This window comes from Wyeomyia smithii, chromosome 1, assembly GCF_029784165.1.
Source record: "Wyeomyia smithii strain HCP4-BCI-WySm-NY-G18 chromosome 1, ASM2978416v1, whole genome shotgun sequence".
NCBI lineage: Eukaryota > Metazoa > Arthropoda > Insecta > Diptera > Culicidae > Wyeomyia > Wyeomyia smithii.
Genome location: NC_073694.1, coordinates 43,768,231 through 43,794,904, shown reverse-complemented (window position 1 = coordinate 43,794,904; position 26,674 = coordinate 43,768,231). Strand labels below are relative to the sequence as shown.

At 43.3% G+C, this 26,674-nt stretch overlaps 3 protein-coding genes across 3 annotated transcripts; 1 reads left to right on the top strand and 2 right to left on the bottom strand.

The window, feature by feature from the left end:
* Positions 1 to 1,117: 1,117 nt before the first annotated feature.
* On the bottom strand, positions 1,118 to 3,984 carry LOC129731423 (neutral alpha-glucosidase AB-like). Its single transcript, XM_055691419.1, has 3 exons — positions 3,851 to 3,984; positions 1,445 to 3,772; positions 1,118 to 1,384 (listed from the first exon to the last, which is right to left on the bottom strand). The coding sequence occupies exons 1-3, from the start codon at positions 3,964 to 3,966 to the stop codon at positions 1,171 to 1,173; spliced, it is 2,658 nt and encodes an 885-aa protein (XP_055547394.1). The 5' UTR covers positions 3,967 to 3,984; the 3' UTR covers positions 1,118 to 1,170.
* Positions 3,985 to 13,724: 9,740 nt separating this feature from the next.
* LOC129717650 (neutral alpha-glucosidase AB) lies at positions 13,725 to 17,237 on the bottom strand. The gene is made up of 5 exons (XM_055667715.1): positions 16,944 to 17,237; positions 16,376 to 16,853; positions 15,191 to 16,316; positions 14,279 to 15,134; positions 13,725 to 14,219 (listed from the first exon to the last, which is right to left on the bottom strand). Exons 1-5 carry the CDS (start codon positions 17,060 to 17,062, stop codon positions 14,009 to 14,011), a joined length of 2,790 nt encoding a protein of 929 aa, XP_055523690.1. The 5' UTR covers positions 17,063 to 17,237; the 3' UTR covers positions 13,725 to 14,008.
* Positions 17,238 to 22,672: 5,435 nt separating this feature from the next.
* Positions 22,673 to 26,430, top strand: LOC129721290 (regulator of nonsense transcripts 2). The gene is made up of 4 exons (XM_055673711.1): positions 22,673 to 24,556; positions 24,614 to 25,403; positions 25,459 to 25,968; positions 26,030 to 26,430. The coding sequence occupies exons 1-4, from the start codon at positions 22,761 to 22,763 to the stop codon at positions 26,351 to 26,353; spliced, it is 3,420 nt and encodes a 1,139-aa protein (XP_055529686.1). The 5' UTR covers positions 22,673 to 22,760; the 3' UTR covers positions 26,354 to 26,430.
* Positions 26,431 to 26,674: the final 244 nt, after the last annotated feature.

Genomic DNA, 26,674 nt, shown 5'->3' with positions numbered 1-26,674 from the left:
TGAAGCTTCGGATTGCACTTGATGTAATCTCTCACCTTCCTTGCCGTTTTGGGGTCGGTTGTCTTCGCCTTTCTTCCGCCGCCAGCTCGATTGGTCCGAAAAATAAAAATTGCTCGCAGCTCCAATCAGTTGACAACGATAATATTGACTGGCATAATTTCCCACACGCTTTGTTACTTTAGCGCTGTTTATGGAGTTGAGGGTGTAAATGTTTATCTACTTCATCAACTTTTTGCCACCGATTGGCTCAGATCAAATGATTTTGATATCAAAATAGATAGGCACCTCATTTTTTTTGAAAAATGAAAATAAATGCTGTTGCATCGCAGCTTTGAAACTTGGCAGCACTTGTACCAACTCTAGATTCGGAGCGGTTTTGCTCTTCATTTGAAAATCGACAGACGATATCATTTTAAATACCGTCTTGCTTAAAAAGTTACAATCTTTTATTTAATATATGAATAACTCGCTGGAAAGTGTTGGATTTTTCGAGTACAATATCGAGTACAGATATCATAGAGATAACACGAAAGAGTCGCTCCAGGGATCGCGATCCCTGTTTTTATTAGTATTTTTGTTAATTTGTTTTGTATTTATTTATTTTCTATTTATTTGTTTTCAGCTCAGCTCATTCCGTACTTGTCAGATTATTTTTCATGGTGAAGTTCAAAACGTACGCGTTTGACGTGTTTTTAGTGAAGAAATGACTCAATTCTCAAAACGCTCTATATCTCGCTGGTTTTATTTCAGTTTACCTATTTTATACCAAACGGATAAAACATACCTATTTAATTGCTGCGAACTCAACAACTGAGAAATTTTGTGAAAGTTCTTTGTACCTACCGAATTTCTAACTAAGAAGTTGAACAACCAGGTTTCCAATTGTCATACCAATTGCTCTAGTCTGCAATTTTTACCTTTTCCTAGATTATAAATTTTGATGAGAAATAAGAAGGCTGCCCTCAGAGGCTCAATATTACGCTCACACCATTCTTTATATATTAACTCAGATTCGATAAAAGTTAAAATAGTTAGGTTAATAATCGTATTATGTTACGCAAATTTGAATAAGAATTTCTTTAAGAATTAAAAGACATCGTCATTTTTTTCCACGGAAACCCTCTATTAATTTCATGCTCAACTACTTTTTGTTCTGAAATAATCGATTGATTACAGTGTAGATAGAACTATTTTCCAGTCACTAGATAGAGGTAAGCTTAAACGCTCTATCGATTTCATGCCCTCATGATCACTTACTTCCACATTTTCAGTGCTTCTATTTAAACTGTGAACGCTTGCAGATTTAGCTTTGCCATTGAATCCAACCAAAATTATTTCCTCAATCACCATCGTTGTTTCGAATGTGGAATCCACGTCCAATTTACTAGAAGAAGATTTCAAGTGAGGTAATTTTTCCTAGCATTATTTTCACTGAAAAACTTACGTAAAGTATAGGATTCCATTTGCGAATTCCAGCTTCGAATATAAATATTTTCCGTTTCGGTACTCAAAGCTTTCTTCATCGTCCACGTACAAAGTTCCCGTTGCTGACCCGTCTCGATCAAGTGCCACTATTAGCGTGAGAGGAAGCGATTTCATTAGGATGGATGATTTTCGTAGATGATTTTTCACGGCTATTATTGTGCCACCTCTCTGAAATACTGGAATTGTGAGACTATCCACTGGGATGGAAACAAATCCAGGTTGTTCATAAGAACGATAAGTCACGACATCGTACCATTTATCGGATTGACCGTTTTCTTTCATAGGAAAATAAACATCTATGTTGGATCGATCTGGCTCCAGCACAGGAGCCACAAGTAATTGATCGCCAAGTAAATACTGATTATCGATGCCAAATGTTTGAGAATCTCGTGGGTAGTGTGCCAACAATGGACGCATAATTGGTGCACCAAACCGTTCATGTTCGTAAAACAACGTGTACCAAAAAGGCAGCAATCGGTAGCGCTTCTCAATGGCATCCCTAATAACTAGCATTACTTGCTCTGGCCATAGCCATGGCTCCCGACGCTTCGTATCTTCATGGGCGTGACCTCGAAAGAACGGAAGAAATGCGCCAGCTTGATACCAGCGAGAAATTAATTCCTCACTTGGTTCATTGAAGAACCCTCCAACGTCTGCGCCACAGAAACTTAGTCCTGCAACGGACTCCGAAAGACACATTTTGACCGAAGCCTGAAGATGGCTCCATTCTGCCATATTGTCACCAGTCCAAATGGCCGCATAGCGTTGAGATCCGGCAAAGTGTGATCTACTCAACACAAATGGCCGCAAGGTTCCTTCACTTCGACGCACTAACCCATCGTATGTAGCCATCACATAGTAATGGCCAAAAGAATTGTGCACATCCCGATGCTCCCAACCTCCGAAATGTAGATTATCCTTCTGCATAGTAACTTCAGGTCCATCAAACACGGATGGTTCGTTCATGTCATTCCAAATACCCACCGTACGCGTTGACTCCTTGAAATTGCTCAATAAATATTGATCTGCGTAGTATTTGCGGGCTTCCGGGTTTAAGAAATCAGTATAACTCGAAAGGCCTGGCCAGCAAGAACCCTGAAAATCACTAAGTCCTTTATTTCTTACGTAGTACCCATTGGAGGTGCAATCCTTGTGAAAGAAATAATTATCATCGACCTTCACGTGGGGATCAATGATTATTGTTAGGTGCCGCGAATTTCCCTCCAAATTATTAATCATTCGTAACGGGTCGGGAAATCGAACGTAATCCCAGGTGAAATATCGTTTGTCGTCAGTGTATTCAATATCCAACCAAATGCTATCTAATGGAATTTCATACTCTGCGAATTTAGCGTCGATCATGGCGACATCCGATTCGTTGTCGTAATTCCACCGACTTTGGTGGTATCCCAAGGTATACATTTGTGGCAAGGGGGCCGTTCCCGTCAAAAAACTGTACTGTTGAAATACTTCCATCGGCGAAGAACCCAACATAACAAATACGTCTATAATGCCGCTTTCCGAAATAAAGTTGGCTGTTGGTGCGTCTGGCATGAAAATATCAATCCATGTTTCCGCTGAATTTTGCCAGAATATTCCAGCACTACCCGTCACACCATGACCGTAGAGAACTGGTACCGCACCATAAAGTGCCATAGTACTATTGATTTCATAACTGAATACATCCAGAGTATATAAACGATAAGGATCACCACTTTTTGACACTGTGTTCTTAAGACTGAAATCATCCGCATGCTCCGGAATTCCGAATAAGACTTCAGCTTGCGGGAAAGTTAAATCCAACGACAATGATTCAGGTCCTCTGGGTTTGCTATCCACAAATCCGTTGAACTCTTCCTCCCATTCACCTTCCGGTGGATTTGCAGGCTTTTTTCGTAATCGTTCCATAGCAAGAAAACCCTTGGAGTTCACTGAGATCGAGTGAATGTTGTCATAGTAAAAATCCATTTTGAATGGCGATGGCTGGATTTGAACTCGTTTAACTCCATCCGTTATCACCAGTGTGGGGCTCGTAGATTGTACAGTGAGTGTGCGAGGTACCAGCTCTTGTGCGAGAGCGTCTTCTACGCGATACCTGGCCGTCAGTGGTTGTTTCTCGTCGATTTCGAAGTGAATGATTTGGTCACCAACAGAACTCAGTGATAGCACGTAGAGATGAGAGTTGGCTGTATCCAACAGATCCATGTGGATTACATTTCCGGTCATAATAAATGAGTCCGTTAGTAGCTCGAATGAACTTTCCCGAGATGCGTTACGACGTAGACGTCTGTGAATGAGTGAATTTTTATATATGAATGTGATTACTAATAGTAAGAATTATAAAATTTCAATTTGATTTGTTTACCGACAGAAACCGCTTTGTTGACATGTTTTGAATGTACTGTGGCTAACGCCAAACAGTCCACTTAAGAAGCCTAAGAACAAAAGTAACGTTAAAAATGCGGTGTTACGCACAACCATCTTCACTGGACAGCGGTTCGAAACGTTCTGCACAACTTGTAGTCATACGAGTAAATGTTATCCCATTCTGTCGCACTGATAACGGATAATTTCAAGCACTTAGCATAGACGCTTGGCGTCAAATGATAATTGTGTCATCAATCAATGGATTGTTTCTCAAGAGATGATAGCCTTTATCTGTTGCTTAATATAGATCTTGAGGCAGCAAACGGGTTGCAAATTTTGTTCGAGAATGGAGTGTTCCGTTCATTAATACTCTGGAAATAGCAAACCGATCAAATCGGATAGAATCATAGAGTTTTTGCAGAGTGGAAGACAAAATATGACATAGTTACAGCAATTTTTTCACACTGTACGTTGTTTTCAAGCTTTTAATAGCCAAATCGCTTTGCTTGACTACTTATGTGTTCAATAGCCCTGTTGAGTGATGATCTAGCCGAAGCAAAAAACGATTGAGATTCTGCGGAAACCTGCTTTGTTGGTTAGAATCCTATTCGCCTGGAAATCAGTAACATCAATGCCGTCTCCAAATCAACCATCACCACCACCATCACCACCGGCGTGAACTTGCCCTTTGCGGATATCCGAGTACTAAGACGTCACTATTCTCAACATTAACCACCGTCCCACGAAAGCGAAAATCATCATCTTCAAATCAACACCGCTAGTCAGCCTGTATTCTCTCGTCTTCGACGATAAGCGGAATAAAGCGAAAGAGGAGTTCCTGATCAGTACCTCCACAACAGAAAGGTTTTTTCGTGCATTGATCTACAGCGGGCCACCGAATCCCCACTGCACCAAAAGACATTCTATTATGAGTTCATGGTATTCGGACTCCCGAATGCAGGGCAGACAATTTAGCCCTGTTTTCCCATGCGTCGATGACATTTATATCGCATCCAATAACATCGAACAACCCAAGGTGCATCTTCGCCTGGTGTTTGAGCGCCTAAGAAAGAACAACTCACGTGTCAGGTCGGCAAATCCGATTTTTTTCTTGGTCACCTGATCACTTAAGATGTCATCAAAACCATACGCATCAAGGTCACATCACAATCTTTCCATGACCAGTAGTACCGAAGTAGCTGAAAACACAGTAAACAGCCACAGTAAACCATCAAGCTCTCCAATCAATGATACAACGCAACGTTCGAAATGACGAAATACCTTTGCATAGCAAGCAAAAAGGCAGCACCTACGATCGAGAGTAATTTGCTACATACGATTAATTTCTAGCTGATGGTCAAACAGCAGCGATATGATAACGAGCTCAATTCGTTCCTCGACTAGCCACGCACTTCAATCTCTGTTGTCAACGATTCCGGTATATTGCGATACCTCTACTCCTAGGATCCGACCGTTTGTGTCGAAGAATTTTTGGAGGTAGATCATCCACAACCTTCACAGCGCATCTCATCCTGGTGTTTGTGCGATAACTCATCTCGTGAGGGATCGTTATGTCTAGCCTTCGGTCAACGTGAATGTAAGAACTTCGTCATTCTTTGCATCTCCTGTTTGAAATTAAGGTCATTCAACACAACGAAGCATCAACCATCCAGATGCGCATTGTCTAACGGTGATCGACAAATCCAAGCGCTGGTCTGAAGTGATCCTAATTCACGACATGACTGCAGTCACAGTCGCCCGAGGTTTCTTCAACGAATAGATTGCGTGATTCGGAGTTCCAGAGAATGTTACCACGGACCTTGGAAGGCAGCTCGAGTCCGAGCTTCTCCGAGAACTATCCAGACGCCATGGTGTCAACTCGAGGCCGCAATCATGTGCCACCAAAACTCAAAGTCGACAGAAGTATTGCCTATCGTACTCCTCGGAATGATAACCGCCCTCAAGGAAAACATACAAGCATCCGTCGCAGAAATAACCTATGGACCTACCCTTTACCAGCAAGATTATAGTACCAGAGTTCGTCATCGACCTAAAAAAGCAGATATCAAATCTCCGTCCAACTTCAACAAGCAAGCACGCCAAGCCATCGATATTCCTGCAATAAGAAATAACCACCTAAAGGTACGTTATTGTGAAGATTGGCGCTGAGAAATATCACTGACGCAACCATACCACGAGCCGTTCCGAGTACTTCGTCAGAAGAAGAAAGTTTTCATCGTCAACATCAATGGCAAGCAATCAACAATCTCTGTCGATCGGCTAAAAGAAACATTCATCGTAGCAGACGAACAATCACATAAACAACTGGATTAGCACCGTTTTCCATGTCACGGGCAGCTCAAACTGCGACTGATCCCTAGCAAATGGCTGAACTTTGAAATGCGGTGTCTCGCTAGCTATACATAAGATGATAGCCTCATCGCCAGATTAGGCATCGTGGCTCTAGAAAAGCAGCATGCTGAAACAAATAAATTACTATTAAATCAAAAATCGGATCGGAACAACCGGTACAGATCTAGGCAGTCGAAAAAAGCGCAACAATTGGAATTGGTCTTGGCCCAAGAACTGGGAAAGGCAATATGGAGGTACCTGTTTGGCTGGTGCGTTAGCTAAAAACCAGGAAACTTGAATTCATGGCGGTAGACTCAAGCGCCGGCACTTGTTTTAAGTACCACATCTATTACATTTACGGCGGGGCGTAGGATTCGTGTTGCCAGGGGACCAACTGAAGCGTGGCATCAGGTGGAAGGCCATTATACGACTGCACGACTGATTAAGGGCAGCCTGATCAACGTTAAACGATAATTCCTACGACGTTAAGGATAAGTGCCTTCGGAAAACGTACGGAACTCACAACACGGTATAATAAACCGTCATCGAAGATATATATTCACAAGTCGGGCAGGAGGAATTCTTCCGTCTCGTTATTGGTAGGGAATATCTCCACTCCACCACTAACGACAACGACTTAAGGCTGGTGATCTTCGCTGCGCTAGGGAAATGGCCACATGTAGTAGTCTCACGATGAAACATTCCGGAGCACATCTGGAGACACCCCAATGGAGAAGCTTGCTCCCAGATCGACCACATGCCGATCAACGGTCAGAACTTTTCAAATGTCTTTTCGGGGGCCGACCGTCGATTTAGATCACTATCTCGCGATAGGTTAGAGTCTGGCCCGGCTATCCAGCGAATTTTAATCGGGATTAATAAAAAAGATACACCTGAACATCCAGAGGCTATCAAATAAAGGAGTAATTGCGGAGTAGTAACTCCTGGTGTGGACTTGAACGGGCAGTCTAAGCCTATCCACGACGCGGTCAGTAAAACAGTAGGTGCGTAGTTTTGAGTTTGCAAACTTGTAAGTATCGACAGCCTACTTTTACCCATGCTGAGCAGCCATAAGCTGGACAGCTAAAGCCCTTGGTCTCCCCAGGACCGCCCTTATGCATAACTTCAGGAAGAGGGCCAGTCGTGCTTTTTGCACTCACCTGTCTGGGTAGCAGAGCAACCTATGTAGGCCAGTTAGTTAGCTACTGACTGGGGCATGTCAATGGTTTCCCGTCGATTGGTGCCTTGCAAAACATTTATGATCTGTGATGCAGCGTTGATGGCCGCATTCCAGATTACCCTATTCTCGCACATCCTTCGCACAATATTCTCTGGCGTGGTGTCCATCCCACTTATTGCCAGCATGGCGTGCCTTATCCGTTCGAAACGCGGACATGTGAAGAACACATGCTCCACGTTTTCATCCTCTCCCGTATATACGGGGCACGTAGGGGACTCGGCATACCCGAACCTATGCAGGTACTGCCTAAAGCAGCCATGGCGACTATAAATCCAGCAAGCTAACTCTGGAATGAGTCGGTGTGTCCGTCTACCCTTTGTTGGACCACTCCCGCTGCCACTTGTCCATTGGAAGCGACCGTATGGTGTTGCGTATACCCCTTGTGTCGCGTTGGTCGAAGCACTCTACATCCTCTCTGACGATAATGCTGATGGGCATCATTCCAGCCAAGACACAAACCGCCTCGTACGACACTGTTCGGTATGCGCACGCGACCCTCAGGCACTTTAGCCTGTACGTACTCTCGAGCTTGCCACGATGGCACGTGGTACCCAAGACCTTGGACCACACTGGCCCTCCATACCTGAGTATGGACGTAGTCACACTAGAAAGGACTTTGCGCCTGCTGCTACGGACCGCTGAGCTGTTTGCCATCATGCGAGATAGCGCCGCTACAGCCATGAAAGCTTTCCTGCAGGTATAATCGACGTGGCTCCCGAACGTGCGCCTGTTATCGATCATGACCCCCAGAAAAAACGTTTTGAGGCGACAGTGTATGCAACAGCACCTCTTTCTCCGATTTCCTATTATTTACAAAGATGACCTTGGTCTTATTGTGCGCTAGCTCCAGTATTTCTGTGTACTTCACCAATCTATTGAGGATTACTCTCTCAAGGACCTTGCCCGCTGTGTCCAGCCGACAGTTTGGTCTGTATGCGATGGGTCACCTGGTGGTTTCTAGACCTTCGGCAACAGCACCAGCCTCTGTCGCTTCCACACGTCCGGGAAGAGGTAGTCGTCAAGGCATTTTTGCATGACTGCCTTGAACAACCCGGTGGCTTCCTTAATGGCCGTCTTGATGGCCAAATTCGGGATTCCATCTGGTCCCGGTGCCTTGCCTATCTTTAAGGAGTTTGCGATCTCGATCAATCCAAATTTTGTCACCCTTACCGCATCGTCTGCCTCTGCACGACTGCCGTCACTCACGGTTGGTGGTGGCTCGTCAACCGGAGGTCAGGGACTTGGTTCGTAGCTTGGGTAGAGGCCCTGAATGATCGTTTCTAGCATCACTGGTGATTGTTCAGCCGGGGCTAGCGCGCCTCTAGTCTTGGTCATAACGATCCTATGGGCGTCATCCCACGGGTTCGAATTGGCACTGGCGCATAGTCTTTCGAAACAGGTTTGTTCACTGGCTCTGATTGCAAACTTAAGCGTTGTCTTAGCTGATCTGAATGCGGCACCACGTTTCTCTCTTTGCTCATCGGAACGCGCACGTTGCATCCTCCGTCTTGCACGGAGGCATGCACTACGTATGCCGGCTATCGTTTCGTTCCACCAGTATGTCGGTGGTCTACCCTCGCTAGGCGTCGCACGCCCATGACAACATTGCATTTAGATGATTCGCACCCGGGTGTGGTTCACCCCCTTCGTGCTTTCATCTAATGGCCTGACCGAATACATCTGCATCGAAATGCGATGTTTTCCAGCCGCAGAAGGATGGGCATTGGCCCTACTCGCTGCATGCTTCCTCACGCCTACCTCATAGCAGATCAATTGGTGAACGCTATTCGTGTAGCTGTCGTTCACCCTCCAGTTCGTGATCAGTCCCGGGCAGCAGAACGTCACATCGATAATCAATTCCGCACCGTTCCTGCTGTAGGTGCATTTCGTGCCAACGTTAGCCAGGTCTAAGTTGAGCTTTGCCAAAGCTCCCAACAAAATCTGGCCCCTCTGGTTTATACAGCGACTTCCCCACTCAACAGCCCAAGCGTTAAAGTCGCCCGCAACCACCAAAGACCCTAGGCCCGTCAGTTCCGCGGTTGTTTGGTCGATCATCTGTGCGAACATTTCAGTAGACCAACTTGGCGGAGCATAGCAACTGCAGTAGAATACTCCATTTACTTTGGCTATCACGTATCCCTCGCTGGAAGTTGACACAATCTCCTGAACCGGGGACCTGCCTGTCGTGCATATGGCTGTCCTCCCAGACTTATCCGTCACCCAGTTACCGTTTCCGGTTGGGATGCGGTAGGGGTCCGAGACCATGATCACGTCCGACAGCGACTCAGAGGCTGCTTGGTGTAGCAACCGCTGCGCCGCATAGCAGTGATTCAGGTTTAATTGTATCACCCTCAAACCTGCGGTTTAGTAGCCAGCCGTGCAGCCGGACTCTTGGGGCCTCCCATGGCGTGCTTGGGAGGTGCGCCGCAGTCCCGTGCTTTATGACCTACATCACCGCAGTGGCGGCAAAAATTGGACCTGTCGGGCCCTTTGCACGACCAGGATTTATTCCCCCGGCTCAAAGCATTTGAAGCAAACGTCAGGCTATTGAAAGATGTCCAGGGGGCAGACCGACCAACTCACCTTCAACGTGGCCCACCTTCAGAGCCTTGTTACCAAGGTTGAATATTCAATTTTTAGGTGCTTTTTCGCCGGGTGCCGATAGCTCGCTCCACAAGTACAATTTTGAGAAACAATGTATGAAAAACTTGTAGGCCCTAAGCAGTATTACAAGTTAATTGAATAGTGCAATGCTGAAACTCTTATTCCTGAAGTGTGAGAGCCCATATTTAGTGCTATATTCAGTCAATATTCGCGGTGAATATTTTTATATTCACCGCGAATATTGGCCGAATGTCCCGCTGAATATTGGCTCTAACACTTTAGGCGTAAGAGTTAGAGCACTGTTTTCTTCGACAAACTTGTAGCATTACTTATGGACTACAAGTTTGTCGTACATCATATTGCAAAATTGTACTTGTGGAACGAGTTATCGGCATGGAATTGATACCCCAAAATTGAATATGCAACCTTGCTTGTGCCCTCCGCTAGTGGATGTTCTATGGTAGCGACCTGGGTCCCTGCCGGGCCCCTACGGAGACGAACTGCCTCCGCGATCACAACCACTCCACACTCTCGCTCAAAGGCTTGTGCTATGTCGCATCCTTCGGTGATCTCATCCAGGTTTTTAAGCTGCAGAGTCACTTCTGTGGTGAGAGCTAGGATTTGAACATCCTCGCCTAACACCCCAGTCAACAACAAATCGTATATCAATGTATGTAAATTATCGCAAATATATCTTAACGAAGTCGAAATCGTATACCACGCTTATTATCATGCGCAGAAATTCAGTTTTGATTGTATATCATGCTGGAGTCTAACCGATTTACGATTGTAGGCTTAGAATTGTACTAAAGTGTGAAACAAATCACATTCAATCGGAAATTATCGTATATAAATACGTATATCAATTAATTGCATACCATTATTCCTCAGTACGTATATCGCCTCCAAAATAGTACGCATATGCTGTTTTTGTGCATCAAATGCGAGTTTATATGATATATATGAGTGCGGATATTGGAATCAAAACATTGTTATACGTATGAAAATATTGACTGGGACTTCTTGAGCCGCCTTTTTATAGGCACAACCCTTGCCTTTTGTCTCCTTACGGAGTTCAAAGATCATCTCACCGGCACGGGACCGACGAATTGACGTGACATTCGCGCGCAAGTCTTTGAGCTTGGCCTCGCCTCTCATGGCCTTCAAGACTTCAGCGTACTTAGACGCATCCGTCTTGAAAATGAGCGCGTCACCCTTGCTCCTCCTGTTCAACCCATGCGGCTTTTTATTGCGGTCGTTCCCGCTTTTTCCGCCTTTTGTTCTTGGGCTGTCTTTGGACAACCGCCAGTTAGTTTTTTCTTGGGCTGTCTTTGGACAACCGCCCCCGTTTAGCTTTCCTGGGGGCCGATTCCCCCATCGTTTAGAAACAGTTGCATTTTTTCGGCTTAAGATTACGCCCTGCCTCCAGCGCGAGTGCCTTGTGTTCAGCATCATTAACCCGCTTAAGGGCTTCCGCAAACTCGGATTTCGCACTGCAGATATTCACACGTAGCAACAAGAGACATTGCTTCAAGTCTTCCGAAATGATGCTACGTGAAGTTGAGTATTTCATCAAGTCGTACAGACACAGCCTCTACACTCGTGAACTTATCCATGTGGCTTCCTACCGCTGAAAGTAACATAGCCCCGGAGATCTGTTCCCGTTCTTTGGCGGTCTTAGGTATATCCACCTTACCGCCACTGTTTGTCGTTCCGGTTGGTGTTGCCTTAGGCGTACCCGCCTTTGCCCCAACTCGGAACTCCCCTGTCGGTGTCGCAAAAGTTGTACCAACCCGTGCGCCGCCTTTGCCGGCACCGGCAAGTCTCGGTGGAGACCGTTCGATGCCCCGCCTAACAAATGGGTTTAGTAATCCGTCCACCCCTTCCATCACCTTCGCATCGTATTTATTTCTAAACATTTTGCTAATTGGGTCCCCCTTCCAGCCGCTATCCTTGAACATGGTGGAGTGGTCGCCTATTAGGTCCCATGGTGGCCTATGCCAGAGCAGTGAGGTCATGGCTGGTGAAGGTCATCATAGCCCCATAGCAACTAAGACGCCTCCCGACCGGCGTAAGTCAGGGAAATCTGATTCCACTCCTGCCTGATTCCCATCAGGTAATGCTCGCGGAACGTACTGGAAGGCCTGCCAGGTTTTACGAGACGGAGACTCCTGCGACCGTGTGCTACCTCGCCGTTTCAAGTCGTTGTCACACGACTTTACTGAGGAGCTCGGTGCAGGTGCCAGCCCAACATCGTGGTATAAAACCGTATTCCATCTCAAAATCCTAAAACACAGCGACCAGTACACCATAATTGGAGCCTTACTGGTATCGGTCCCAATAGGCGGGTTATTGCATTTGGGTGATAGGATCGGCACTACGCGCTCCGTCGGAGCTGCTCACGGGTGGCCGTGGCTTTTACGGGTAATCGGCGACCCAATGTCCGAAACCCCACCACTCCCTAGGCAAGCTACCGCTACCGGTCCGGGACTAATCGATGTCATCACACACCTATTGGTGGTAGCACACACAACGCGTGCATGGGCTCGACGGTCGCCAAGCGTCGACCCGTGGAGACCTGCAGCTCAGCCAAAGTATCGACAGCCTTAACAGTAGTGTTGTAGGGACTGATCAACTGCCTCAGGGTTGGCTTCATCTAAGGGGCCGTTCCTAAGCCACGTGGTCATATTTTGATCACTTTTTATTTTTTATACCCCCCGTACCCTCTGTGGTCTTTTGGTTGACCTCCCCACCGCCCCCCCCCCCCTCCCCCTCTTTATGACCACGTGGTTTAGGAACGGCTCTCAATGGAAATTTCACGAGTTCCAGGTAATGCTTGTCAGGGTTACTTATTCGGTTTGCAAACTTTTATTTTTTGTTTATCACCTCTCAATTCATTATTTCTTATTATTATTTCGTGCGAAATTCGGGCTCAATCGGAACTGGATCCTCAAAGCGATAAACGTTTCAGTTTTTGAACCGATGAGTTCATAAAATTTTTGAAATCGAAATTCGTGTAATTGCCAAATATCTTTAAGGTGGAACTGAGTTGAAATTTAAACTATCAATGGCTTCGAGCTTTAAGCATACGACTCGATAATAGTTGATGCGTCACCTGTGAAAACACATTCTCGTGTTTGTTGGGGTGGTGCAAACATTAGTTACACTGTGTAACCTTTAAATACATAAAATTTGATCTGGCGTAATGAAAAAAGCCGCAAGGATACAAAGTCCGCTTTGACAAACGGGTGGTCGTGGGTTCGAATCTTAGCAGGATCAGGACTATTTGATGTCAACGGACTCAATCATGGGTTTATTCTCAGGCTCCACATTAACCCTTCTTTCATGTTGAATTCTACAAAACCTCGACAAATACCTCTTGACAAAAACTCAGTTGAAACCACTCCAGGGAATTGTAATTGGCGATTACATTGGCCGCGGAGGCAGCGAGGCTTGGGATAGTAAGCGCGAAAAGGAAGGGCATACACACAAGCACGAATCATGATAATCATGTCGCTTACTCTCAGTAGTGATATGTCCAGAATACAGCAAACACGAGATTACAAAAGATCAATGTTTCTGGTCGCAGTGATGAATCCATACAGGAAAAAGAACTCCAATTAGTCCAGTATCATACTATAAAATTTTCGGATTGAATGTTAAGGTACCAAACATCTATGTTGTTTCCTAGTTCTATAATCTGATTAACTCTCATTTTTGTTTAAAAATTAAATTCTTCGAATCGCTCTTCACAGACAGATAATTGAATCGAATTCGTCTATATTTTTTTGAATATTCAGATGAAGTCATTTACTACCATACTATATCACTTCTGAACAGAAATAAAATGCTACACTGAATGAAAACAGGAATACTTTTCTCTACTGCTTTTGAATTATCATGATCAGTCAGGGCAAAAGAAGGACGTACATCTAACCGAGCAACTGAGCTGCACCGGATCTAGTAGTTTAGTTTGATTGACCAACCATCAAGCATAGAGACGGCGGGTTTGCGAACAACAACTGCCCCATCCTCGGCATAAACATCCAGCGTGACCGAGTCTCCATTCGACTGATGCAACGTGGCCGATTTGGGTACCTTAGAAAGGCCGACCAGTATCACCCGCTCCAGCCAGCTCTTCGAAGCGTAACTGGCAGTTTTATCGATTTTTCTAAAATAGATGATATTTTATAGTTCTTATACTTTTTTGAGAACATCAATTCTACTTACTTGCTGCTAAGGACGTTATCCTTCAACTCAAACTCTAAATAGAGATATTTACCCGAGCGGTATTCGAAGCTTGTTTCATCATCAATGTACAGAGTGCCTTTAGAAGCTCCATTCTTGTCTAGGGCAACAACTAGTGTGTACGGATCGTCTTTCATTAGCGTTGCAGCACGACGAATTCTTTCTTTGCGTGGAACAATAGTTCCGCCTCGTTGAAATACCGGAACTTTATAGCTATCCACGGAAATCGATTCAAAACCTACAGACGCGTACATGCGATAGCTGTCTGTGTCGTACCAGACATCCGACTCGCCGTTTTCTTTGGCAGGGAAATACACTTCCACCTTCGACTCGCCAGCCTTCAACACCGGAGCAACCAGAAGTTTATCCGAAAGCAAATACTGGCTATCAATAGAGTAGCACTTCAAATCCGACGGGTACTGTGCCAACATTGGCCGCATGATAGGCAAACCAGAGCGCTCATGCTCATAAAACATCGTGTACCAAAGTGGTAAGAGTCGATAACGCTTGCGAATAGCATCCCGGATAACTAACTTGACATCCTCTGGATACAACCACGGCTCGCGTCGCTTCGTATCGATATGAGCGTGAGATCGGAAGAACGGCTGGAATGCACCCGCCTGGTACCAGCGGTAGAAAAGTTCACTATCTGGATTGCCGAAAAATCCTCCAACATCGGCACCGCAAAAGCTGATACCAGCAACGGCTAGCGACAAGCACATTTTGATCGACGCCTGCAAGTGACCCCATTCCGCCATATTATCACCGGTCCAAACAGCTGCGTACCTTTGACTACCCGCGAAATGAGATCTAGATAGAATAAACGGCCGTAGAGCTCCTGAAAAAAAACTCAAAATAAGCAATTGCTTTTAAAATATAGTAATAGTTTAATACCATCGCTACGACGAATTAATCCGTCGTATGTCGCCATAATGTGCATGTGACCGTACAAGTTGTGCACGTCACGATGTTCCCAGCCACCGAAGTGCAGATTATCTTTCAGCATGGTAATTTCCGGTCCGTTGAAGACCGACGGTTCGTTCATATCATTCCAAATGCCCACTTCGGCAGTTGACTGCTTAAAGTTTTCCAGTAGAAACTGGTCGGCATAATATTTGCGAATCGCCGGATCGAAGTAGTCTGGATAACTCGCCGATCCTGGCCAGCACCAACCTTCGTACACGTTACCGTCCTTATTCTTCACGTAATAACCACGATCAAGGCAATCGTTATGGAAGTAGTAGCTTCCGTCGCGTTTGATGTGAGGATCGTTAATAATAGTCAGATGACGGCCACGTTCCGTTAAATTACGAATCATCTCTAACGGGTGCGGGAACTTGTTATGGTCCCAGAGGAAATATTTCTTACCGTCGGTGAACTCAATGTCCAACCACATCGTATCCATTGGTATGTCATGTTCGTCGAATTTAGCCGAAACCGAAGTGACGTCTTGTTCGTCATTATAATTCCACCGACATTGGTGATATGCAATCGCATACAGCTGTGGAAGTGGAGCTCTTCCGGTAAGATCGGTAAACTGGCGGTAGGTGTCCAGCGGCGATGGACCCGTCAGTACAAATACGTCGATTATTCCACTCTCCGAGATAAAGTTGGCTGCGGGAGGATCTTCCTGGCTGGAGCGTGATACGAAATTCACGATTGACGACATTACATTGTTCTCCTGTTCTGGAACGAAAATATCCACCCATGTTTCAGCCGCATTTTGCCAGTATACTCCAGTCGTGCGACCGGGACCCGTTCCGTAAATAACAGGCACCGCACCGTACAGAGCCATTCCGTTATCCAGTTCGTACTCAAAAACGTCCAAGTTATACAAACGGTAGGGATCACTCTTTCCTCCTGCAGTGTGCTTTAATGCGAAGGAATCCGCGTGTTCGGGGATGCCATACAACACCTTACCCTGGGGGAAGCTAAAATCCATAGACAACGCTTCGGGACCTTTAGGTTTGGAGTCATGGTGCGATTTGAAGTTTTCTTCCCAAGCACCAGGGTCTTCCTTCTGGCAATAGGAAAGAAAGAGATGTAGATTATTTCGAATGAAATCCAATGAACACTTACAGGTTCCTCCACAGCATTTTCTGGAACATCCTGGCCGTCATCTGCAGCTTGCTCGGCCGGCTTCACTTCCCTTCGACGCAGATGCTCAAATTTCATGAGGCCTTTCGAGTTGGCCACGAGCACCAGTGTGTTATCCCGATAGAACTCAATTTTGAGCGGAGCAACTTTCACTACTGCCTTGTTCGATCCTCCTTCCGCCGAAATGATAACCTCCGTGCTAGAATTTTCTTCTACCTTCAAACCGACATACTCTGGCTCTTTAGACAGTGCGTCCGTGACCCGATAACGGGGGCTCAGGGGACTTTTTTCGTCGATTTGAAAATGAAACAAGCCACCTTTAACAGCGGCCAGTTTTAGCACGTACAAATGTTTCGTTTCCGCGTGTTGCAAATCTAGTAGAATATACTGCTTGTAGGTCTGCAACGTTTCCGGAAGTATTTCGAATTTGCTGATTTCGGATTCCGACTGTCGCAAGCGACTGTTATAGCGTATATATAGTTTATAATTAACGAAAACCGAGTGCACCACAAATTCTATCATGGTAAAATTAGTAAAAACCTATACTTACCGACAAAAGCTGCTCTGATCGCATGCCTTGAAATTATTCCGATCGACACTTGCGGTTTGATGGAGACAGCCGATGAACGCAAATGCGGCTAGCGCCAGCCAGGCGCTTCCTTTCGCCATAATTACTGTACTTCAAGATCTCAGGCCCCCAGGGCTTGTTCCCTGTACCTACTCACTTGCGGATCGTCGTTTTGAACGTTTAAATTTTCCGATTTATCCGGGTGCACCGCATAAAAGGCTCTTAGCACAATGGTTGATGAGAGCAAAAGTGGAAAACAAAATGACCTTCCTGGAGCCGGAGACAAGACACGTCAATTTTGATGATATCGATACAAAATTAGTTCCATATACGACGAGAAGGTGGCGCAGAAGTTAGACCTGTTTTATCATTATTACTGGAGTAAAATAGGATGTTTTTAAATCCAGCATAGTGGAAAACAATTATTTATAAATAAAACATCGTTGCTTAAGCATTTATACGAACACTTCATTAAAACTGCTGAAAAGTACATTTTGAAATCTTTTATTCAATGCTTATAAGAACTACTTACAGTATGCGTAAAGCATTGATACTTACACGTGCTTACAATGTCTCGCCTCTGGGTTTATTTTTATTTAAAAACAGTACAACAAACTTATCTGAGTGTATGTAATTTATAATTCAACTTTGCTAGGGATCATACTGACGATTTTTTTATCGTGATCCATCATTGAGTATGCAGTTTAAAAAGAAATCCATTTTCCTATCTCAATCCCATGTAAAATTCAGGCACTGAATCAGGCAATGAAATTTCTTCTCATGGACAGTACGCAGCTAAAAAGAAATCATAAACCGAAAGGTTCACTTGGTGTGAACACTGCTGTGAAGCGAAATGTCACTTTTCTTGCACGTAATAATGAGCACTGACATTATAACTAATAGAACCTACATAATTTATCTTTCAGAAATATTTATTTTAAAAATTGTCTAGAAAAAATAAAAGCCGGATAACTTTACATCGACTACGATACTCTCCATATTTCATCAGGCCTCCCAATTCCCAATGGCATTTCTTGTCTGGTTCACGATGACATTCATGAGAATAAAAACAAAGCCAGCTGGTGCATCTCTCTCAGGTTAAAATGATTGGTTTGGTTCAATGGTGTTCATGTGTGAAGAGCATTTGGCACGAACGTGTGATTTTTTTTCAGTGTGAATGAAATTACTACAGGAAGCACTGAAACTCTGGCATAACGCACGTACAAGCAACATCAACATTAATAGGTTTCGCGACACCTGTCGGTTTGTAAATGGCTTTTATATTTGTATACACACTAAAAATGTTAAAGGTAGTAGGTAAAAAATCTGCATCACTGCGACATTACTGCGTGAACCTCAAAAATGAGTAGGTAACAACACTTGAACTTATTTTAGGGCAGTTTTGGATGATGTGGTAGTTATGATGTCGCCATTTTACTTTTCGGATGTCACTCTACAAGTTGTGTTGTTTGATAATGGCGAGCAAATTTTTACTGTTTAGGAACGACCGGAGGTTGAGAAACAAATTCCTGGTACTTGAAAACGTCCCAAATATTTTTGCACCAAATAAGTTAAACGGTAAGTACAAATTTTTGCAACATTCAACAGAAATTTATTTTTTATTTTCATTTCAAGCAAATTTCTTCAAGGCGGATTTCTAAAGTTGGCAGACTTTGAGTAACAAATTAAAGCCAATTACCCAATTACGGCATGTAGCAAAAAGGCTTTGCTTTTTACCCGGTAGTAGCAATGGATAGTTGCAACAATATAAATAACGGAAAGAGTTTTTTATTTTGCATTTAGAGTGAATTTACGAATGAGTGTCTGTAATCAGATTGTTTTGCATTTGACTTAGACATATACTGGTGCCGTTATTATCAAAAGTATACCCGGTGTTTTAATCGAAATATTGATTAATCAAAATCGTCGATTTCGTCCTAAGAAGATTATACTGATGATAGCTGCTGCTAGTATTATGTTTATACCGTTAAAAACAATGCAGATGTCCCCTTAGAAAACGTTTTCACCGTTTTATGTTGTGGTGGAAGAATAATAGATGTGAGCATTGCTTATAAAGTCAGCTGCGTTTTAACCAATCATAAGGCATATTTGAACGCAATATCTGTGTGAGATTGCCTACATTATGGGCAAAATAGGGGAATGCTATCTGTCAAAGTTCATGGTAATTTTTCCGTGAGCGGAAAAAACTTTCATTGTCCAATATTTTAAGTAAAAAAAAATAGGTGTAAAGTAAACTCTACATCGTGACGTGACTTTTAATACAATTTGCTCATTGAAAAATATTGATTTACGGTTTTCTATGAGTGGAAACAGTAAGTCTGTGCTGATAAACTAATATTTCATAAGGGTCTATAATTTTGCTTTTTATTTACCGGTGAAGGCACATTTCAGCCCAGATACAAAATGGCTGATCAAAAACTACAAAATGAAGATGAAACTTTCTAAAAACGGCATAAATCATCGAATGCTCACAGAATATAGTTAAAAAATCTGTTAAATGCCAGAATAAATCAGAAACACGAGGGTGAAAAGGAAAACTAGTTCTAGGAATGACCTCCGAGTATTGAAATTCGTAAAAAAAGCATTCTTCACATCAATAGCCATCGAAACGGAACTTGAATTAAAGGTGACGTCTAAAACCATCCAGAACCGCCTAAATGATTGTAAATACCGTGCTTGTACTACCTGAAAAACTTCTTTCGCACGGGAAAGTTCACACTGCTTTACTCAATTTTTGAGTTTCAGTAAGGTATTCAATTTGATGGGATGAGCTTTTGCTCGAGATTGGTACTATGTTACCCAATGAAAAGTTGTCAGTCTTATGTCGTTTTCGTTTTCGCGATGTAGCTACACTCGGACTACACTTTTGACATCGTAAATGTTCTATTTCACTTTCCGGACTACACTTTTTCTGTCTCTGACTAATTTTTAGTCCTGGAATACACCCGAAAAAAGCAGAGTGTAGGGAGTTACCAACTCATTCACACGTATGTGTCAAAACTGGTTTGTTTCGGTTTTCGTTCCACGTGGGAAAGTGCCAGGTAAATTTCTTTCCAGCACAATTGCGAGATGGACATATGAAATGGAAACGAGACAAATTAACATTGGCGATTATGACCAAAACAAAACAAAGTGATAGCTATCCCCATTATTACGCATACTAATGTACACGGTAAGAGTCGAAAACCCATTAATGGGTACTTTTTCAACCATTTCGCCAAAAAGTGAGCCAACCCTTTTAGTGGGTAAACTCGATTTATCCATTAACGGGTAAACCGATTAAAAGTCAAAAACTGGGTACAAAGTCACTCATTTTGAGAAATGAATTTTCTCAAGGAAATGGGTGAAATTTTATTAAATAAAATAAATTAAATAAACGGAAACTTTGTGATTATCACTAAAAAAAATTAAAAGAAATGAAAGTGAAATCAATTATTTTTAATTATTTGCAAAAACGAATCTTATTTACGAAAACAGGAGTATTTTATCTGGTATCATCAAATGGCAGAATCGCTATTCTCTGCAACAAAGCCAATACCAGACGGATAGTGAACATTCTAGACCTAATATAAAAAAAATCTCACTTTGTAAAATTCAATACTTGAAATAACATACTGTTTACCTTGCAACTTCTTAAACGACGCAGTATCGAATCACTTTTAAAGTCCTTCCATGGCAATTGTTGACAAATTATAAACAAAACAGATCGTAGAAGTAACGCGTGCGAACAAATCGACAGAGCAAACTAAAACGACGCTTGAAGTATTTTTTCACCCATTAATGGGTAAACAAATGACCCATTTTTTTTTCTAAGAACATCTCTTTCAAATGCGTACAATTTTACCCATTTCACATTTTTAAATTTACCCATTCTTTTGACAGCCGCATATGACAGAAAAAAATGGATACAACAATACCAATTAATGGGTTTTCGACTCTTACCGTGTAGCTACACAGAAATAGTTGTATTTGAAGCTGCAAAGTGTAAACCGGAAAGTGTAGCTACACCGCGAAACGCTTAAGTGCTAAATTAACCCTCTAGTGCCCAGTATCACCTTTAGACGGTCTTCAGTTACACCTCTAAAAAGCTTAAATCAATACTTATAAAATGTTTATAGAGATTCATAATTTTTTCGAAGTCCGTCTGAAAATTAACTTGGGCACTAGAGGGTTAAGCAAACTTTGGTTCAATGCCCTCTAGTTGGAGGAAAACTTTCGGTGGAGGTATAAATGTGTTTTTCTCTACATTTTAAATTCGGTGAGTGCTACTCCAGTTTTTGGGGAAACTTTATTGACCAAATAATCCACTATATCACTATATCATGCGATCATCGAAGATGGGATGTCGTTCTTCGTACGTATCCAATAGACCTGATTTTTTAAGCATAGCGCTTTTTACTGCCTGGTAGTAACGAATTCGCATAGGCGGAGAGTTGTCCGATCTTTTTCGTACTCGTATCATTCATTTTCATTCCTATCACTAAGTGGTGAATGGAAAAAAATCTAACACCTTGTAAACAAACCCGCACAAAAGTGAGGTTATTTTGTGTGTGCAATGATATACAAACCTATTCAGGGCCGGATTTAGGTGCTAGGGCAGATATTTTCGTGAGACCCTCTTCTCTTAAAAAAATCTAGAGGTGAGAAAGCTTTAAATTTTGAAACATTACTTAACGCTTCGCTGGAAGGGGACGAGCAGAAAAAAAGGTCTCCACTCTGTGTTCATGTCTGGCCCAGAACTTAGGGGGCCTGTAGGCCTGGAGCATTTGCCCTCTTTGCCCCCATTAAATCCTATTTACGTACGAATGTGTTAGTGCTGCTTGATGAGTAAAACATAAACAAATAGCAATTTTGCTTGGAATGCTACGTTTGGAGCAGCAACGTCAATTTCGTTGAATTTAAAGCGGTGAAAAAAATAATAGGTATGAGAATTGCTTATGAAGTCATCGGCATTTCAACCTACCATGTATAAGGCATACTTGAACGCAATATCTGTGTGAGATTGCTTACATTATGAGCAATGAATAAAAAAATTCATGGTATTTTGTTCGTGAGCGAAAAAATACTTCCATTGACCAATATTTTAAGTGTAAAGAATAATAAGCGTAAAGCAAACTATTCATCGCGACGTGACTGTAAATACAATTTACATATTGCAAAAAATTGATTTACAATTTTTTGTGAGTGGAAACAGTAAGTCTGTTCCGATTGACTAATATTTCATAGGTTGGGTTTGTTATTTTGCTTTTTGTTTACCGGTAAAGTGTCGCAGTATACATTTCAGCCCTAACACAAAACGGCTGATCAAAAACTAAATACCGTGCTGGTACTACCGGAAAAACTCCTTTCGCATGGGAAAGATTTTGCAAAAATAAAATGCGGGTATTCGCTAAACCTGGAGAATCTCAACCACAATGGAGGTATCTATTTCAAAAATATGCTGTGTAGTGACGAAACAAAGGTAAATTTATCCAGAACAGATAGCCGACATTATGTTAGACGTCCCAGAAATAGCGAGAAATAGTTTAAAATTCTCCAGATGATATTTACAAATACAGCAGTCTTTTTTGCAAAAAAGGTAAAAAACGATAAGCGTCCCTCTGGTTGTCGAAAATAGCAGTTCATTCATAAGTGGCGATGTGCTGGTGCAATTTAAGCGGTGCAATTGTACAATACCAAAAGTCTGCTTTGTTGACATTTGCAAAATCTCGAAACATTTTTCAGTGCGTTTGCAGGATCCGATTTTTGGTTAGCTGGTCGTCACAGTTTAGATTTACGATGGAGGTTTCTCCAGATTCAGAAATATCTCCGGAAAACGTTGAAAGTTCTGCTGCCGAAGGCGATACCGCTGCTGGTGATGATGAAGCTGACCGAAAAGAAATAATGGATTATATTACGGAGCTCAGCGCAAAGTACGAGCAGAAGTGCACTTTACGACTTCAGAATGTTGCTCCTGATCGGCCACCCGAATCTTACTTCTCCAAGTGTGATTCTAGTCTGAAGAAGAATACTGCGTTTGTGAAAAAGCTCAAACAGTTTACTGCCTCTCAGCTAGACGGGCTGTTGAAAGACATGGCCGGATTAAATCTGACCAAATACATATCCGAGGTCAGTGCAGCGATTGTGGAAGCGAAACTGAAGATGAGCGATGTGAGTCCAGCGTTGCTGCTGTGCAGCAAACTTCACCAGACGTACGCCGATTTCAGTACAAGTTTTCACGAGAGTTGGCAGAAAATATTACACGTGAAAGCGGGAGAAAAGATTGGAAATCCCAGCAAAATGCGAGTCGATTTGCGATTTTATGCAGAACTGATTAGCGTAGGAATATTCGCCAACAAAGTCGGTCTACCTTTACTAGGGCAATGTTTGACCGCGTTGATCTCGCAGGATAAGGAGGAACACAGTAATTTATCTATTATACTGTCGTTTTGTCGTCATTGTGGAGATGAATATGCAGGACTTGTTCCAAAACGGGTGCAGGAGTTGTCGAAAAGATTCTCTATTCCGGTACCCAGTTCGAATCTGCTGCCTGCTGACAAGCAGAATAATTTGAGAAACCTTCTAAAGGACTATTATCAAACTCTATGCGATCATTTAAAAAATGAACACAAACAGTTGCAGTATGCGGAGAAATCCCGTCGAAGGATGCTTGAATCGAAGGGAGAAGTGTCCAGCGATAAGAAGGAACAAATCGAAATGCTTCAGAATAGCTATGAGAAGTTACTTTCTTCCACGGAAACGATGGCAGATCTATTGAATGAAAGCCTGCCGGAACTGACGGTTGAGGTTGAACCCAGTCTTACGGAAGGAACTGTCATTGATAGTGTGGTGGATGAGCAATTCGCCAATTTGGACCCTTGGGGAGATGAAGATACGCGTAACTTCTATGTAAACTTACCAGATTTACGACAGTTTTTGCCTAATTATTGCGGTAAAAAAGAAGAAGTGATTCCCGATGAACCTGCCATTACGGAAGAAGTGCTAGATATGGAGGTGGAACCGGAGGCAGATGCAGACGATGGTCAGGAAGTACCACTATCTGAGCTTTCGGAAACAGCAGACGTGGAAGAGGAATCAACAACGGCTCCCAGTACTCCCCATCATCATGCTAATCGGGAATACTTCGAGGCGTTTATTGCGAATCTTCAGAATTGTGTCAATACGGAGCTCATCGATTCCGCTGCTATTGATTTTCTACTCAATCTGAATACGAAAAATAACCGTAAAAGGCTGGTTAAGGTACTGTTTGGGGTTCAGAGAACCCGGCTAGACTTGTTGCCGATGTATGGACGGTTTGTGGCGATTCTTAATCTGGTTTCGCCGGATCTCGCAGTCGAGTTGTGCCAGATGTTGAAAGTCGACTTCAAGTATCAGATCAAGAAGAAAGATCAGATCAACATCGAAACCAAGATCAAAGTGGTGCGATATATCGGCGAACTGGTCAAGTTCGGAATTTACAACAAAATTGAGGCACTTTTCTGCTTAAAGTGTTTGCTGCACAACTTTCAGCATCACCACATCGAGATGACATGCGCGTTTCTTGAAGTGTGTGGCGTTTATTTGTACAATAGTAGGTGAGTTTTTTATCTGAAAAGGTGCTTTTGCAGATTTTATATTTTTTTCTATTCCAGAGAGAGTCGTCTTCGCACCAACGTCTATTTAGAGCAGATGATGCGTCTCAAAACGAACACAACGATGGACAGTCGTCACGCCCAGCAAGTGGATACGGCATATTATTTAGTCAAACAGCCGGAGGGCATGCGGATCCAGCGTAAGGTGCGACCGCTTATTCACACCTACATTCGTCATTTAATTTTCGAAGAGCTTAACAAGTCTAACGTGGACAAAATGATCAAGTTGTTGCGACGTTTAAACTGGGAGGATCACGATACCCAAAATTATGCGGTGAAGTGTCTATCGAAAGCCTACTGCATTCGGTACCATTTGATCCGCAGTTTGGCCGACTTAGTATCGGGGTTAAGTTCCTACCAGGAGAAAGTGGTTGTCAAAGTGATCGACGCCGTGTTCGAGGATATCCGAGCGGGACTGGAAATTCACGACACGAAACTCGCCCAGCGGCGAATAGCAATGGCTAAATACCTGGGCGAGTTGTATAACTATCGTCTAGTTGAGTCGGGAAATGTTTTGAACACGCTTTATTCAATTATTTCGTTGGGTGTGAGTTTCAGTCACGAAGTTCCGTCTGATGTGGATCCACCCGGTAGTTTGTTTCGCTTGAAGCTGGTGTGCGTTCTGTTGGACACCTGCGGACAATACTTTACCAGCGCGTCCAGTCGAAAGCGAATGGACTACTTTCTGATATTCTTTCAGCACTATTACTGGTTCAAAAAATCGGACCCAGTATTCACCAGTGAGGAGAGTAAAGACCTGTTTCCTATCTTGGTCGATCACATGTACAAGGTAGGTATTTGAAGCGATTTAAAATAAATAAAAATTCAGTTCTAATCCATCGCAGGAATGTTTCAAAAACCTTCGACCAAAATTAAAATTGTTCACTAGTTTCGAAACGGCCAAAGAAGCGGTCGAAGGTCTGCGGAAAAAACTTTATCCAAATCTGTTCAACGTGAAGGAAGACGATGATCGAAGCAGTCTCAAACCGATACAGGAGAATGAGACGGACAAAGAGGACACCGTTACGGAAGATTGTACCTCGGAAGCGTTTGGTGACTCGGAAGATGACGACGATGAGAATCCACGGATCCAGCGGGATGATGATGAAGAGGCGGTGGAAGATGAGCTCCTGGACGAGGATGAGGATGGTATGAACGTTGGATTAGTACCGGATAAACCTTCCCCTCCGGAAAAAACAATCGAGGACATGGAATTTGAGAAGGAATTTGAACGGATGGCAACCGAAAGTTTCCTAGAGCGATTGAAGGAACCGGTGAAGTTGAATACAAAAGACATTCCCATTCCGATGACTATGAGAAGCAGTGGAACGAAGAAAACGTATGAACAGTTGCAGGTAAGTGTAATGCTATGGATGATAAGCAGTGAGACATTCATTTTATGTTGCTGTTGTTTAGGAAAACCAAGAAAAAGTCGATACGGTTCCGTTTATGCTGATGGTTCGCGGTAAGGGTAAACAGCAGCAATACAAATCCTTTGAAGCTCCCTCTGACAGCCAGCTGGCCATTTACCTCAAAGATCAGGAGCAAAAAATCAAGGAAGAACACGATAGTGTTAAGCGTCTGACGCTAAACATCACCGAGCGGTTGGAGGAGGAGGACTACCAGGAATCCTTGCTACAGAGCCAACGTCCTCCGGCAAGCAATAAGGTAAGACTTCAAAAGCCTCCTAAATTCAAACACCCCAAGGGCGCACCGGATGTGGATGCGATCTTCCATTAGGCATCGCTAGATGATGAGCTGGATTCGCTTCGATCAACGGCAAAGTACTCCAATAAAGTTGACAATGAACGAATGCGTCTAGGGATAAGTTTCGAGCAATTTTCTACCTGTCCGAATACCTCAGTAGCAACGCGTAACGGTCGCAGCTACATTTGTTTGGCTCCGAAAACACAATTGATATATTGCTGCTTCTACACTTACTTTACTTTTACGGTGACCGAATCCAAAATACGTCGCCATGTCACTCGGTCGGCTGCGGGCTTCTTCGTCGATAATACACATCCAACGAGTATGGGGTCTACCCTGAAATCGACGGTCTCT

What these genes read in the sequence shown, in the direction of transcription:
- LOC129721290 (XM_055673711.1), top strand. Translation starts at nt 22,761, where the DNA reads ATGGAGGTTTCTCCAGATTCAGAAATATCTCCGGAAAACGTTGAAAGT. An exon ending in GTTTATTTGTACAATAGTAG is followed by an intron (nt 24,557 to 24,613) that starts GTGAGTTTTTTA and finishes TTTCTATTCCAG; the next exon opens with AGAGAGTCGTCTTCGCACCA. An exon ending in TGGTCGATCACATGTACAAG is followed by an intron (nt 25,404 to 25,458) that starts GTAGGTATTTGA and finishes AATCCATCGCAG; the next exon opens with GAATGTTTCAAAAACCTTCG.
- LOC129731423 (XM_055691419.1), bottom strand. Translation starts at nt 3,966, where the DNA reads ATGGTTGTGCGTAACACCGCATTTTTAACGTTACTTTTGTTCTTAGGC. An exon ending in CAACAAAGCGGTTTCTGTCG is followed by an intron (nt 3,773 to 3,850) that starts GTAAACAAATCA and finishes ACTCATTCACAG; the next exon opens with ACGTCTACGTCGTAACGCAT. An exon ending in AATGGAATCCTATACTTTAC is followed by an intron (nt 1,385 to 1,444) that starts GTAAGTTTTTCA and finishes ATCTTCTTCTAG; the next exon opens with TAAATTGGACGTGGATTCCA.
- LOC129717650 (XM_055667715.1), bottom strand. Translation starts at nt 17,062, where the DNA reads ATGGCGAAAGGAAGCGCCTGGCTGGCGCTAGCCGCATTTGCGTTCATC. An exon ending in GATCAGAGCAGCTTTTGTCG is followed by an intron (nt 16,854 to 16,943) that starts GTAAGTATAGGT and finishes ACGCTATAACAG; the next exon opens with TCGCTTGCGACAGTCGGAAT. An exon ending in AAAATGCTGTGGAGGAACCT is followed by an intron (nt 16,317 to 16,375) that starts GTAAGTGTTCAT and finishes TCCTATTGCCAG; the next exon opens with AAGGAAGACCCTGGTGCTTG.